The sequence below is a fragment of the Notothenia rossii genome (genome assembly GCF_949606895.1).
Source record: "Notothenia rossii genome assembly, chromosome: 4".
Lineage (NCBI taxonomy): Eukaryota > Metazoa > Chordata > Actinopteri > Perciformes > Nototheniidae > Notothenia > Notothenia rossii.
The window spans coordinates 83061362-83078194 of NC_136902.1; the positions used below are offsets into that span (position 1 = coordinate 83061362).

General features: G+C 43.1%; 1 protein-coding gene across 5 annotated transcripts in view; it reads right to left on the bottom strand.

Annotated features, from left to right (window-relative positions):
• lsamp (limbic system associated membrane protein) overlaps positions 1 to 16833 on the bottom strand; it is a 678342-nt gene that overhangs the window by 174837 nt on the left and 486672 nt on the right. For 3 of the 5 annotated variants that reach the window (XM_079674361.1, XM_079674360.1, XM_079674362.1), the window contains exon 2: positions 10287 to 10365. In XM_079674361.1, coding sequence (XP_079530487.1) covers positions 10287 to 10365 — 79 coding nt within the window. Of the gene's footprint in view, positions 1 to 10286; positions 10729 to 16833 lie in introns of those variants that run through there. The other 2 variants (XM_079674359.1, XM_079674358.1) reach the window with 2 other exon arrangements.

Here is a 16833-nt window from a genome sequence, read left to right on the forward strand (position 1 = left end):
AAAAAGTGTTTTAAAAAAAGTAGAAGAAGGTTTCTAAATGGGGGCTAGCAGTAATCAATACCTTAGCTACTCAATGAGGGACCCATATAATTGGAGGTAATCACACACCATGCAGAGAAGGGAAATTCTAGTAATTGAAAACAACGTTGTTCCATTTGGTAGAGGATTAAATATAATGGAATGGGAGTAATTACTCTCATGGTAAATGAGACAAGCAATGTGTGTTTTGTGTTCTATTGTATTACCTGTTAATGCTAAAACTGAAAATGTAAACCCTATGAAGCAAGGCTGAATCAATTCAAAAAGTATTACAGTTTTTTTTTTTACAACTGACACATTTAAGCTTCACAAATCAGAAGGGAACGCAGAGCAACTAGATCAAGGAGTCATCCCCATTTCCTCAAATGCCAAATGCTCAAGAGAGACAATCTAATTAATCTCCTGCACCTTTACCACTGTGGCCTTCTCATATTCAATTCTTTTTAAATAAAGCTCAGTAGGATAGCACAGATAACAACATGTTTTAAGGGCCGTTTCCAACATGCCTTTGAAAGATTTCCCAGGGGAGAACATATGACACGTATGTGTACCAATGCAACACATAAGTATGCACCCTACAAAAGGCAACAAGGATGCCAAACAATTAACCTGTTAAACCCCGAGCCTGTTTTTCAGGTTTCAGGCTCGAAAATGACATTCCCAGAACAAATGACCATATCTTCCCTTCTAAAAGGGTTAAATTAATAATCTTTTTTCTCAAAGTAATGATAAACCTGTCAGTTGGATGTAGAAAAGTCAGATTCAATATAGATGTTTTTTATTTTAAAGAAAATTCAGATTGAACATGGTAAAAAACTGTAAATTATAGTGTCCGTCCAAAAACTATTTTGTACTTATAGTGAAAACTAACCTTGGATGATGGGTTAGTAGACTAAAAGCTTTAGGAATCCAAAGTACAACATATAATAAGTACCCTGTATCAAGATTGATGCAAAACAAGTGATATTTGAAATTTTTAGACAGATTTAGCAACAAAAAAAACTCTTCTGGGGCCATTTGGGTGGATTTTTCATATCTCTGGCTCCCCCTGCTGGATTTTGACATGTGACATCTCTTTCTAACCGTCAGAGCCAATGGAATCGAGGGGAACTCCCACATAGTCCTTATTTGGTCATGTGTGTGTATTATACTGCCGCATAGCCAAGACCGGAAGCAGCAGCCACTCCGGTGGCTACCATTAGAAGCTAACTTTTGCTCTGCGAATTTTACATAAAAATGGAATTATGGATTATAAATAATTCCAATTATTGCCCAGGAACTTTATCAACCTATGGATTAACCGATTCAGCCGCGTTTTAATGACATTGAACACGTCTTTTGATCAGATTAACAGCTACGGTGAGACGATCTCCCTAGAAGCTACGTAAAGGTACGTGTTGTGATGTCTGTCTTTGCTTCCCCTGTCGCAAATTCAGATCACTCAGTGATGATACTATTTACCTAAATAATCTGTGGAACCTCAGCTTTAATCAGAGATCTTGTATGTGCAGCTACGATAAGTAATAAGGGTACTTTTATCTTGAGTTCTGTGCCAATGTCCGTTAGCATTTTTCGCTAAGGGGTCATTTAGATGCTTCTTATGAGACTTGTGTTTTGTTTTGGTAAAAATTGTTTATATCGTCAGTTAGCTGAGATTATTTCGGTTAATCTGGTACAACACATTAATAGGTTCTTAAATATTAAGATCCCCTGAGACACAGTTTCCTGAAGAAAAAAAAACAGGGTCCCCGCCGGCGGGGACCTTGGGGCTTAATTAAGGCATCTTGATTCAAATCCATTTCAGGTCTATATTGCAAAGAAAACGAACACAAATACACCTATTACTTTAGGAGTGATCTCTCGACAGTAGATTGAAATGAAGAATGCATCAAAGGCGCTTATGAGTCGAATGTTTCCTGCATAGCATGCCCTCATAAAATGTTGAGTTTTTCACACCCTTAAAAAGAGAAACTTCTGCCATCCCCTGAACCTGGATGTTTTCAAAGGCTTTCATCTAAAGTATGTTGCATTGATGGAATTAATATTTAATATAACTTACTATAAATATCATGTTTGCAAGAGTGTGCTGCTCAACTTTTTGGTTTCTAAAAAAAAAAAGTTAATTATGTAGGCATACCCAATATATATTCAAAAAACATTAAGAATATGATATTTTTTTATTTATTTTTTAATTCTTTATTTATTTGGGGTCACATTATAGTACAAGTACAGTTTTTCAAATCATATATTTTTAGAGACCCGAAAGTGACAAATGAAATAGCAAACAAAATTAGTCAAAGTAAAATAAAAACGAAAAAGTACACAGCGGTTGTTTGAAATAGCAAATGTCTACACATGTACATATGCATACATATCAACATACATATATACATTCAATACACATACACACATACATGTGACCATACATACACATCTATACATATACATTCAATCGGTGTATAGAAACAGTCAAACATTAAGAATATCACTTATTTTTTATCAGCAGCCTTCATCACATTATTGAACCATAATATTGAAATACTGCCCTCAGCTACTTTTAGATTAATTGTGTTATCATCATCATGCCGTATTAACCAAACCATTTCCTGGGGATAGTATAGTACCTCGTTATCATATCATATTAGAAAAACCTTGGTAATTAGTATGGATGTTTTTCAGTTTTAAATGATCAAACCGTTTCCATCGAATACTTTGAATTGAAAATAACAGTACAACTGCTATGTGGAATTTTAAAAAGGTGACTTTAACAAAGCTACTAAGAAAGTGAAGGATGAATGGAAAGCTATTCATTGTGTACTGAATGGTTGTTTCGTAGTAGAGTTAGATACAACTTCACAACGTATTATGTCTGTATTGCATTGGGAGTACCACATTATTAATTGAGCGATACAGACTCACATTTACTGTACGAAATACTAGGACAAATAAAGCAAACTCTTGGCAGCAATGGTTTTGACGACATATGCCCCACGTCCTCCCCCGCAGAATTATATTTTTTGGAGCATTTGTATAAGAGAGACTTTTTACTGTTTAACAAATTCCTTTACATGTCAATTGCTATCTAAACATATTAGTTGTTCATGTATTTAACTATAATACATATCATGAAATAAACAAAGAACTTATCAGTAGGTCACAAACTACATTTTCAGCTAAAATAATGAATGGTACATCATTTGTATCATATCTGTGCCATACACTTACAAGTCATCATGTACATTTGTGGCCTAAGAAGCACACACTCTCAATTCGGACAAGTTTAGACTGAAACATGTATAATCTTTTTAAATATTAAACAATTGGTCATGATTTAGTTTTAGAAGAATACAAAAAAAAACACAACGCAGGACACAACCTTGGCTGAGATGGCATTTGTTAGTAACTGCTTTGTCAGCAAAGAAGACAAAAACAGCTGACTGCCTTTCAATGTCTTAACCCCTCAAGCATAATCATTGAGGATGTATATGAGCAGTTATGTAACTGGTTATGTAGCAGATTTGCCAAAGTAAGCACCATCATCCGACTCTGAAACCAAATCTGTCATCACAGCAGGACGCCATCTTGAACATTAGGTTTCAGTGGGTCAGTAAGCAGATTTGTGCTGTCTTGGAAAAAATGGTAAACAATGAGTGTGGCAATGCTATACTTACTGCAGGTCTAATCTGCTTTCAAACCGTTTGGATTTACAGCTGCAGGGAAGGGAGTCATCACAGTTAAAACCTACATGTGTCAGCTTTAATGTAAATTCATCCTGAATGACTGATATATTTAAATGTATTTATCCTGCTTTTATATATTCAGCAGAACTGAGCTTGACTCACGTTTCTCTACTTTATTAATCTGTCCCATTTTAGGTCTGGGGTGACACAGGAGTATTTGTGATTTCTTATTATTTAAGTTTGACATAACAGCCAAAGGACTGAACACGGGTTGTTAATGGCAGTTGAAAAGAAGCATTTGGGCTTTTTTTTGCAGCTGCACTGATTCTGTAGTTAATCATGATGACATACAAGCAATGACACTAAATCTCTGAAAGATGGCAGGTCTATTAAAGTGCCAAATCCTACATGAACACAATATTTAATCGTGCAGTACAAAAAGAAGGACATTTCCATGTGTTGCTATAGCATACAGCACAGTTCATTAGGGTATGGAGAGTAATTATTAAAACATACCCTTTGAGACTTTTTCATCTTTATATATAGTCTACTGCAGCTCCGAAATGCTCCATCGCATTGAGGTTTTCTGAGAGGAATAAGAATACTCTTCCATTCGCCTACAGGTAGCCAGAGGCTGTAAGAAATTGCTGAGTAGTTTAAATATGCACTTAGAGACAGTCTTGCCTGCCCAACAAAAGCCTAGGTAAAGGGGGAAATGGAGTGGAATTGCTTTTAGGGAGAAGCATTGCTTTAATATTCAGTTGTATCAAACAAAATGTTAGCACTGTGTACCTTGGTAACTCTCAGAAAACACATTGAAAAGTCATAATGAAGGTTTCAAAGTGTCCTGCTATGTTTCCTGTGGGTGAAGCAGAAAACATCAAACTACAGGATGAAAGCAGATCTGGTTGGACGTCTTTGAAAGACTTCCCACTGAACTCTATTGGATGGTGTGCCTCAGATGAGAGCTTCAGAACTCGCTCATCTGCCCTGTCGAAAGACTTCACAATGTCTCTGCAGGCCATTATTCAGATCCGACTGACCAAGATGAAAGCCTCTGTAACTTGTGATGACTCAGTGCAGCTCAGTAAGCCTTCACACAACTTTGCAGATTTGGCAAAAAATCAACCAAAAACCCATGTCCCAAAGCTTTCCACCACACCTCTGCTCCTCCGCCCCATGCCAAATTGGGTAAAGACGACAATGACCCAACTGGCAGCCACTCAGCTCTCCCACTGTAGCATCATGAGTGAAAATGAAATTGATTTGAAAATCCTTCTCCGGCCCAGGCTGGAACAGAAGGGATTATTGTGCTGATTGTACTAATACTGTGTCCCTGCCCTCCCCCCTCCCTCCCACTTTAATTCCATCGTACTCTTCTCTCTGTCTGTGTCTCTCTCTCTGACTGTGGTTAACCTTACTCTTCCCTCTTACAATGTTTCTCTTTATCATCCCCATAAAAGCGTCCTCTTTTTCTAACCCTTTTCCCCTCGTCTGACTTCATGCTCACTGTGAATCAGGTTAAGACAGCACAGCTGGACAATTCAATGCTGGCAATGAGCAAAGAATGATGAAGAGATAGAGCCACTGCGAAATGCCTGGGGAGGCTCTAAGCTGTTAAAAAAAAGGCAGCTATGGAGGCCCCCACGGGTCTGGACATCCCAAATTATGTTGCTCTCTTGCCCTCTGCCCGGAAATCCAGAAATTGATCTGTTTTTCCTCTGTTTCCCCCTCTGCACTTGGAATAAAGCCTAGACTGTATTGCCCACAGTATCAACTTACCCGATCTTTGCACTGTCTGTGAAAATTAATATTCTCCCTCACTTTGTCTCCATCATAACTTCATTTGACAGCAAGAAAGGTTGATGCAGGTTAGTTTTCTGGAAGAGGTATAAACACTATACCAATATGTATACATAACCCTGTTTAAATGTTCATTACAGTGATATCGAATATCGTGTATCAAAAATATAGCCTCACAGACTCAGATCAGAACATGGTGTTGCTAAACTTTGTTGAAACTTGTTAAATACGGTAAATTAAAATACATATTAAGCCTGTGCTAGACACAATGTTAATGTTGGCTGATAATGAAATTCCCCAAATTATATTATATGATAAGGCCTTTTTAATCACTTTTTCACTTATTAACTTATTTTAATGAGTTACTTGGGCAATATTCTAACATGGCAACTAAATTGAGGTATGTTTTTTACTAGAATATCAACATTATTCCAGTTAAAAAGGGTTTTTAGTGATCTGTGAAGAAAGCAACATGAAGACACACATGCCCGTCCACAGCCTTAATTATACTATCACTACATGAAAGCCAAACGACTTGTGCATTGGTACTGAATGTTGGACATGACTTCAATTGTGACCTGCCAATTTCCCCAAAAACAGATTCCTGGAAAAACTAGAGGTGAGTATTTTTTTATATTCTAAATTCAAGTGTAACATATAATGGCCAAAAATACAAATATGGCCCCTAAAAGCAGAATATTTTTGGGGATAAAAAACGATGTAAAATAATCAGAAACTGGTGCAGGCAGGCCAGGGTTTGGTTATAGGTGTTTGAATGACTTTATGTACAGGATAGGGCACACTGTTTGCTTTCACACATAATCTGTCAGCATATTGTTGTATTTGTGTCTGTGTGTGAATGGAATAGAATAGAGCAGAACAGAAAATAACATCATACGATATAATATAATATAAATGTTTAATATTAAAGATATTTGAGATTAAGAGTTTCTGTCCTACATTGGTACATATTGCACTTTTTACTACAAACTGTATGATTGGAACCAGGTGGAAAAATAAAATACAATAAGATTGCGCACAGCGGGGCATGAGCTAATTACCAACATCTGGAAAGTCTTTGTTCCGTGTTCCAAAAAAGAACATTTCTTCCAAGTGCTCCAGGTGCACCCTGCTGCACCCATCAGAGTTCAATAGTTGAGGTTTTAATAATGCAAATGAAAAAAACAGGGGGCATTGTGAATCATATCAGAAGTTGGATAAGATTAGTTTCATGTGTTATGTAGTGCCTCTAGCATATTTCACATGCATAATATCTGGCTGACTGACTCAAATTAAAGGCAAAGTTCTGGTTTTGATAGCAGAAGCAGAAGTGCAGAGTAATCTTCCCTGAAAGTAACAAGCCAGGCAAAGCGTATTGTCAGAGTGCAGATAATTGACCCAGAGGACAGCAATCCCAGAGTCTGTGCCATTAATGCTTTAATAAGCAATTGTCAATTATCTGGGCTTTTTCCTGACATTGCAACCTTTCCCTTAAGGCAACTACATATTGAGGGACTAAAGAAAAGCAATTAAAAAGTCAACTAATGTGACTCAGAAATGGCTTGAAGAAGTGTCGAGCAACCTTTCATTTCTTCCTCGGAGATTCATATTGTGATTTACTGAGGATGAGAACACAGTGATATCACTTGTTGGTATCATCCTTTTAAAAACTAAAAGGCTAACTCAACATTGAAAGGGGGCTCTGAAATATCTTTCTCAGTGTCCTTTGTATTATTATTATTACTTATAGGTCTGGGACATTGCCGGGATACAGGCCTAGATGTATTATGCTGGGATTTATGTTCACACTGTCGCGAAGCAAACAAGTTCATTTTCAGAGCACAAACACAGCCTTGGGACAAATGCCAGACCCAGACAGACCAGATCATTAAAATGTTGGAGAATTTAGGATGCAGCTGGTTACGTGGTCACTTCTGAGAAAAGCACGTCACACAAGATCAACTTGAGATCCAGAGAAACTATTACAAAGCCCTACCACTGATAAAGGGTTACTAGAGTTTAATCCCACAGCCTACTGTAGATGAGCTCTAATTCACTCAACATTACAGATACTGGTGTTACAATGTTTATCTAAAGCAGTCTTACATAGGGACTGTCTTCAGAAATAATAATCTTGTACAGATTAACCCCTCCATGACTGGATTAGGCAAACTGGTTCAAAGGTTAAGAGTGGCTAAACGTACTAGCTATACATCTGACTCTAACTTAAAGGAGAACATGCTACCACTGCATCTCAGTCTTGTAAAGCCTCTTACAAACCAAACTGATACCGAAGAACACCAAAGAACACGTCGGGACGCGTCGCCTCACGTGCCCTGCGTCTTGGCCATGTTTCGCACTGGAACACATCGCAAAGACTTCAGCCGACGGCCAAGTTGCACGTACGAACTGCGCATGCGTGAGTGGCAATAAATCTCCTTACCTGCAGGTGTCGGTAGTGTGTATTATGTTTGCAATGAAGCAGTCAAAATGACAATTTATGCCAACACTAGTAGTCATGGAAATCAGGTTCTTGAAGTGTTTAATTATAGATCTTTGACACATGGCTTTCAAAGTGAGCCACAGTGGGACTTTTAGATGCACATGCTTTCTTCTTAAGTCTTAAGAAAAAGACGAAAATACTGAATACTTATTAATTCAGCATAACACAGCTCTTGGCCCGTGGAAAAAATACAAGTATTTTCTCTTAAGAGCAGCGAGGCCTGCTGCTGTGTGTTCTGTCACAGCGGTTGTTTGGCCACACACTGTTTCTCTACTACAGAATCCCTCCTCGTGTGCCATGAATGTCACGACTGCAGCCACAGGCTCCTCTAAAGTAGCACGGGCCTTATTACGCCCCCCAGGTCACCAATATCCCCTCAGCCTTAACAAAACCCAGCTTATAGAATCAGATACACTGTGTACCTCAACAAATTACTAGCCGGCGGCCTCCCACCCCTGCTCAAAATTCTCCCATTTCAGCCCCCTCTCCCCCGTTTTTGTCAGGTGGAAACTGGGTGTGAAAAATGGATGTGTTTTTCAATGCAGCCACAGGGGTCTGAGTTGCAGTTTATCGTTCCCTGACTGACAATAAATAAAGATGATCAATAACGCACAGCAGGAAACATTAGAAACGTCACATTAATTATGACGCACCTTGATTGCACTGATGATTATTCATGGATCATTTATCAGGGAAAATGGTAAGTAAGCTAATTTAGGATGTTTTTTCTTGGAATATTATTTGGCTCTGACTGAGAGCAAAGCCTCCCAGCACCTCTACGGAAGCGGCCCGGGTGTCTGAAAAGCTGAATATAGCTAAGACACAGTCAATTGGATTTGAAAAGTGAAACAAATAGCTGTGACCCCTGGTGAGTTCAACGGTAACTGAGATAATTGACTAATGTGATCAGCAGGTACCTGAATGGATGATGGCACCTGGCTGCAAGACGGAATCCATTAAAGAGATGTTCAGTGTGTGTGTGGTTGTGTTTGCGTGTGCATGTGTGTGTGTCTGTGTGTGCGTGTGCGTGTGCGTGTGTGTGTGTGTGTGTGAACCAATAAGCTTGGGGCACATGTGAGGAAACGTGTTTGTGTGTATGTTTGTGTATGCAGGCTTCTCCAAATGTTAAAGGTCTAGCCCATAATTTCAGTAAATATTCACATATATATATCCCCACTCATTAAGCAGGAATGTGAGGTTTTACAGTAAATAAAGCATGGACGTGGATAGAGAGAACACAATAAGGGTTAGGGAGAGGGACAATCAATGTGATTGAGTGTCCTGTGGATAGCAGCCTATTATACCACTGGACAGTGCATCCCATTTTGAGAAAGGGGGAGAGAGAAGGAGGGGGGGGGGGGGGGGGGGGGGCAGGCAAAGCGCCTTGTTTACAAAAAAACGAGCCAAATCTAAATCCCCTTGCCTTTAGAGCCTGCCGCGAACACATGGCTCGGATCACGTGGTCACTGACATCTGCCCAGCAGCATCACAGTGCCAGTTGACAGCTTGCATTGTCTGGAAGTGATTAAGTGGAATGCGCGGCTATTCACGGACTCCACGTAACAAACACAACTTGATTCATAAACTATACGAGGCATTAAACAAGCATAAACAGGAATGGAGTTACATTACTTCAGTCACTGATCATTTACCAACATGCAGGCTGCAATTCATCTTTTCCAAACATCCCACGGCATGCCTACGCGTAAAATCTAAACCGGACTAAACAGATCTCTAGCATCATCCTGTCATCTCTAGGATCCCTGATTTGCCACTAATCAATTCACAAACAGCATCTCCGGACACTGTGACGCACTTCATCAAGCTCTTCTAGACTTAAGTAGGCTACACAAAGAGAGGACGGGCGTCCACAGTATCGGTGCTCAGTGCGTCACATCAGCGAGGGCGTTTGAGCGCCTCTGGGCTTCAATCATGCAACCCCCCGACGAAAAAAGGATGGCATGTCACTTGCATTATATTTTGTATGTTAAATACTAAGGGCTTTCTTGTTTTGTCAAGACTGGTTAGTGAAATAAAAGTTGGACAGGCAATCAAATAAACTCTCATCCGATCATAAGTTGACTTCTTTCTAATCTTGCAGAAAGTTTTAAGCAGAAAAAGGAGAAACATCCTCCTCCAAAAATAAACTTATGCTCTCCTAGTACGCGGTATGCAGCATGCCTCTGCCTGCTCGCGGGCAGGATACTGCTTTGCACCCGGAGGGAGACTGGAGGAGAGAAAAGTTGAAAGAGGACTCCTACCTTATTATCGCTGTGTCGCCCTGGCGGATGGTGATGTTGTCGGTGGCCCGCTGCATATCCACACTCCGGACGGGGAATCCTGTGGGGATAAGACAAAGCAGTCTGAACAACGAAGCCTGCAATTGCCTCCAACACGATTTGCGTCCGACTTGCATTTTAAAGCACAGGAGTGCGCTTTTCGGGAGCTATAGATCCAAGGGTAGAAAAAAGAAGGACAGAGGAGAAGTAGTTTCCCACACTTCTCGGAAAACGAGAATGCCTCTAGCTCCAAAGCAGTGCACTTGATACGGGGTAAAATACTTTTGGGACGGAAACGTGCCGTGATGTTCGGCGTCCTCGCTCTATAGTCCACTGATGCGTAATGCTTTCTGCGTAAAGGGACGGCACAGCCAGCAACAGCGATGGAGAGAGGCAGGCTTCTTTTCAGAGTCTGAGAAAAACGTCCCCCCACCACCACCACCACCTCTCTCTCTCTCTCGCTCTCTCTCTCTCTCTCTCTCTCCCTCTCTCGCTCTCTCTCTCTCTCATCCAGCCGTCTGGCTGTGATTCTCCCCTTATTGGTTGTCAGGACAACAGCACCACCTGAGGTCCCTTTCAGTGAGACACAGCTGAGTGAAGATTGAGGAATACTGGCTAAAAAGTAAACAGATAAAGTGATTTTTATAATTTTTATAAAGGAAAAGGTGTTGAGCAAGAATATTATGAGAGCAGTCTTCCTCCATGGACAGAAGTCCCAAAAGGAGACATGAAAGAGGCAAAGGGGAATATTAATGCTGAAAACAAACCATCCAGACTAGTTCCACATGTCCATGAACTGTAGTACCTAACTCCCTGGAGGTGAAGATGAGCAGAAATACACTTTCTCAGTTCAGATCACAGAGTCACATTACCATTAGTCTTCAAACAAACTGTGTGCTCAGGTATCCAGTTTTGTAGAGCAGTGGCTACCAATAATTTTCACACCAAGCTGATTTGCATTAGACCATGAACCCTCCAGTGCATAAGGCTTTCTGTATACTTAATTATGTTAAAGTGATGTTAGGTAGCTATTATTGTCGATGCTTCTGTGTGTCAATTTAACCCCCATCAATACACTGTTTTGAAACATAATACAAAAAACACAAAATATGTTCTCTTTTTTCTGACAATATGAAATCCCTTCCCCTATCAACTCAAAGTAATTAAGTGAACACACAGATTCAAGAGCGCAAACACTGTTGACCATGAGGCAAACTCAGCTGCACTTAACCATACATGTAGACCTCTTGTCTAGACTGCCTGCTCTGCCACGACGAGGCAGTGGCTTGGTAAGCAATTACATCCACATTAAACCTGAGCAAGGACACACGTTCTGAAAAGGTATTACCTTCCCATTCAACAAAAATGTGAATGCAGAATGAGGTTCTAATTTCACCACTTGCCAATCAAGCACCGGCTTAATAGGCTGTGATCTAATGTTCATTTGCGATGTGCTTAATGAACTGCAGAGTAACAATCAAGTCAGTGCACTTAGCATTTTATTTTATTCAGAAATACATTAATACTAATGTGAATCGTTGTCATTCATTGCACGGTCCCATTTTTAATTTTGTCTCTGGAGGCGTTTGGTTAATAATTTTGGATCAGGCACATGAAGTTTTAATTCTAGCACTCATACTCTGCATATGGATACTGCACTTGAATGTAGAATGATAAAATATGAAGATAAGATTGCTGTAAAATGCGTGATCATCTCCCCTCATCTCTTAATTTAATGCAGTTGTTCTGGTGCACATACAACAAGGAGTAATCCTCTTCACAGCGATAGAAGCTTGATTGAACCAGTGCACAGTGGTTACACCATATTTCCAGCCTCAGCAGATTTCAAGCACCAGATCAGAGGTAAATGGCAGTTTGAGAGCAGCCTCCCCAGCAGCTGTAGCCTACTGTGAAATGTAGGCTGTACGGCTAGATTAGAGAAAATCACAATGTGAAAGACGTGTACATGCTGAAAAATAATTACATTGAGATAATTGATATTTGGGATGTTTTGAGGTGCTAATGCTGCATTAATTAAGGAGCACTAAAATGTTTTCAGGGAGGGATGCTCGCGATGCGGATCCCTGGCCCTTAATAACCAGTGCATGTTAAAATGTCCTCAAAGCTCCTGGAGGTTTGAGCTATCTTGAAGATTGCACAGATTATGAAAGAGCATATACATTAGTACTACTTAAAAAGAGACTTCTGGGGCTCTTGAGAGGAGAGGCACTCTTCTGCATACATATGTATTCAGGAATGGCTCCCATGTGGCTTTTAGCTTCACTTTTAGTTAAAAATGATCAGAAGTCTGTCAGTGATCTTAGAAATGAGTGGGAATCTTGTATGCAGAGAGATGAAGGAGGGAAAGAAAGCAGCTTTAACCAGTTCCTAACAAAAGGCTAGTTCTCATTCATAACACTCCGTTCAATGTCTCACTATGGGATACGCCTCATCGCGGAGCAAACAGAAGCATCAATCTCACATACGCCAATCCTGATTGGCAGGTGATCTTGACGTCAGCGTCAGGGAATCCACCCCCTATAAGTAGCTTGCGCTACGTCGCATGCGCCATTCAAACACCTCTTCTCGCTTCAGAGCACATCTCTTTATCGGCAGCCGCGCAGCTTAACTGTCCACAGACGGAACCAAGCTATCCTAGCTAAATTCGGTCGACGGACGCTCGCGAGCTACCCTTAGATATTCTTCGAAGAGAAGATTGTAGGTACTAACACACCAGTTAGTGCCACATTCGACCTAACCCTTTTTTTATTTTTTCTTCGGAAATCGAAAAGGTAATGTTTTGATTTAAGCTAGCAGCACACCTGTTGCTAGCTTACCCTCCTTGCTACCGATACCACGCTAGCGAGGATGCTTTTTTTTTTCTTCTCCACCAGAGAAGAATAGGATTAAGTACAAATATTAACACTCCAGTTAATATTCTTCGGGAATAAATCCTACACTGTCGTCTTTTCCCCGGGACAGGTTGGAGAGGATTTTTTCTCGGCTAACGCACCTGCTACGAGCGCGTCCTTCCTACGTCGCCATAATGGCGAACAAGATGGACACGTGTCTCCCTCACACCAGAGGAGCCAGGGAACCGGAGGCTCGGCTTTACGGCTGTGGGTCAAAGATTTCGGACTCAGACGCACACCAGGTCTGCTCGTCCTGCCTCGGGCTGCAACATGCCCAGGAGGCTATTGACAACCCCGGCTCATGCGGGCATTGTGTTCGTTTCACCACGAGGGGCCTCCGCCGACGGCTAGCTCGCCAAGCTGGCCTGTTGAGTCAGGACCCCCTCATGTCCCCTGATTTACCAGATGGAAATCATGAAATGAGGGCGTCCTCCACAGAGATAGAGCCCCGCACTGTGTCGGTCTGGGGCTCATCAGTGGTAGCCGCTGCAGAACCGGAGTCCCGCGCCGTGTCAGGCTGGGACTCGGTAGCAGCGAGTGACGCGCAAGCGGAGCCCCACGCTATACCAAGCTGGAGCTCCCGGCTGGACCTCACCATGGTCCAGCCAGCAGAAGACGTCCTAGAGTTGGATTATACGGAGGATGACGAGGACGCCTCGGGATTCCTCCTGTCCGAATCTGACGAGCAGGAAGACAACGTCTTCATGTCATCGGCTCAGGCTGCGACACCGGGAGCGATGACTGCTCGCGGGGGCGATAGCACACCAGCTTCGCCCTGTCTAAGTATGGACCTGCAGGCCGTGTGTCAGCGTGCCGCAGCCAGACTGGACTCCCATGGCCTGAAATGGCCAAGGAGACCTCCAGATCCCGTTACGAGGGCAAGAATTTGCTCCAAACAACGAGGACAAAGAGGAAACTCCTACCAGTCTTTCCGGATATGTTGGAAGAAGTGTCGGTCTCGTGGAGAGACCGGCCCTTCAGCAACAAGACCCCGATCCAGGGTGCCTCCTCCCTAGACTGCGACGGCATGGAGAAGCTCGGATTACTCCGCATGCCACAGATGGAACCGCTGGTGGCAGCTCACCTCCTCCCGAGGACGGTGTCTGCAGAAGTGCAGCTCCAGATGTGTTCCCGCTGCTTCGAGAGATGCCTCAACGCCATCCTCAAGTGCACCAATACACATGTTGTCACAATATTGTTCCGTTTTCTCTTATAAAGCATTTTCCGTTGACGCATCCAGGCCTCAGGCCAAGGGCGCAGCTCGAAAAAATGAAAGAAAAAACAATAAAAACAATAAAACCAATAAACAGCCCGCCATTTGTTCCCCTTTTGAGAGCAGCTACGAGCTCTCTCAAAAGACAGACAATAAACGTGTCTGTGAAGGCACCACCGCCTCGCGCATGTGGAGTGACGACTGGGGCCATGAGGCCGCCACCGTCACGTGCAGACACAGTGCCGGTGGGGGTTGTGATGACGCCTCCGTCTCGCGCATGCGCAGTGTCGGTAGGAATCGTCAAATCAGGGTACCACCATGTTCAGACACTAGAGGGCCCCATAACACAACAAATAGAGACTCAGGGTGCAAGAGACGTGTCATCTCCACTGACTCTAAGGAGCGAACAGTGGAAGATGCTCACAACGTCTGCTTGGGTGTTAAAAACAGTTACACAGGGCTACAAACTCCAATTCGCTGTCACCCCCCCCCTCGCTTCTCGGGCATCGTATATTCACAGGCCCGAGGGGAGTCAGCCCTCATTCTAAAAAGGGAGATCCTCTCACTTCTAGAAAAGAGAGCTATATCTATAATACCCGCAGAGCAGAGTCAGAGCGGCTAAGTATTTCCTCGTTCCCAAACGGGGAGGGAACGGAATTCGGCCAATACTAGATTTGAGGGCTCTGAACGCGTATCTAAGAAGATATAAATTCAGAATGCTCACTCACACATCTCTGCTGCGTCTCGTGGGACAAAACGACTGGCTTACATCAGTCGATCTGAAAGATGCGTATTTCCACATCCCAGTATATTACCCACACAGGAAATATCTGAGGTTCGCATTTCAGGGGGTCTGTTACGAATACAGAGTACTCCCTTCGGTCTGTCTCTCAGTCCCAGAGTGTTTGTACGGTGTACGGAAGCCGCGATAGCCCCGTTAAGACAACAGGGTATTCACCTGGCAACCTACCTAGGCGACTGGCTGCTCCTCGCACAGTCGAAGCAGTAGGCTATTACGCAGACAAATGTCCTCGTAAAGCACCTGCTCAACCTGGGTTTCATAATAAACACAGAGAAGAGCAGGCTGTGCCCGGCACAGACTGTACTCTTCCTGGGTTTACACCTGAACTCGGTGCCTTTTTACAGCCCGCTTGTCGGCGAGAAGAGTGAAGGCTTTCAGAGCTTGTCTCGCTCATTTCCGGCTGCGCAAACATGTTCCCTTCAGATCATGCCTGCGGTTACTGGGGCTCTCTCTGAGAGCGACGCACGTACCAGGGGTATTGAACCTCGGGGGAGACCTGCTGTCCAGAGGCGTACCACTGTATGCAGACTGGTTTCTACATCCAACGATTGTGAGTCAGCTGTGGGTGCGTTACGGCCGAGCCATGGTAGATCTGTTCGCATCAAAAGAAAATGCTCACTGTCAGCTTTTCTTTTCAATGTGCGATCGAAACGCACCGTTAGGCGTGGACGCGTTCATACACGAGTGGCCCCCGGTCCTCAGGTACGCGTTTCCACCCCTGGCCCTGATACCCCAAGCTCTGGCCAGAGTGAGGGAACGGCGACACACAATGATCCTGATAGCTCCGCACTGGCCTGCAATGTACTGGCTGGCGGAGATTTATCAGTTGCTGTGCGGTCAGCCGTGGCAGCTCCCCCTACGCAGAGACATACTGTCTCAGGCGGGGGCCACGATCTTTCACCCACACCCGGAGCGCATGGCCCTTTGGGCTTGGCCCGTGAGTGGTACAATTTAAGTACAGTGGGTCTCCCGCAAGAGGTGATAACCACTATTCAGAGTGCGAGAGCTTCCTCCACTAGGTCTCTCTATGACTATAAGTGGAGGGTGTTTGAGGACTGGTGTCTTCAAAAGAGGCACACTTCCTTTCAGTGCCCTGTTGGAGTGATTTTATCATTTCTAAAGGACCTAATTGATAAACACAGAGCTTTCTCCACGATCAAAGTGTACTTGGCTGCTATTGCTGCAAGCCATGTGGGCTATGAGGGTAAGACGGCCAGCCAGCATCCCCTGGTCTGCCGTTTTATGAAGGGAGCTCGCAGGCTCCTTCCTGTTTCCAGGTCACTGGTGCCCTTATGGGACTTGACAGTGGTTTTAGATGGGCTCACTCGAGCCCCATTTGAACCCCTGGAAGAAGCTGACATGAAGCACCTGTCACTCAAGACAGTGCTGCTACTGGCCCTGGCATCTGCCAAGCGAGTCAGTGACATTCATGCGCTGTCTGTGCATCCTTCATGCACTCAGTTTGCCCCAGGGCATACTAGGGTGTTACTGAAGCCCAACTCTGCCTTTATACGTAAGGTGGTTGGTTCATGTACTCCAATTGACATCGAAGCATTTCCTCCGCCACTGTGTCCCTCCGGGGAACAGCAGTCGAATTTGCTA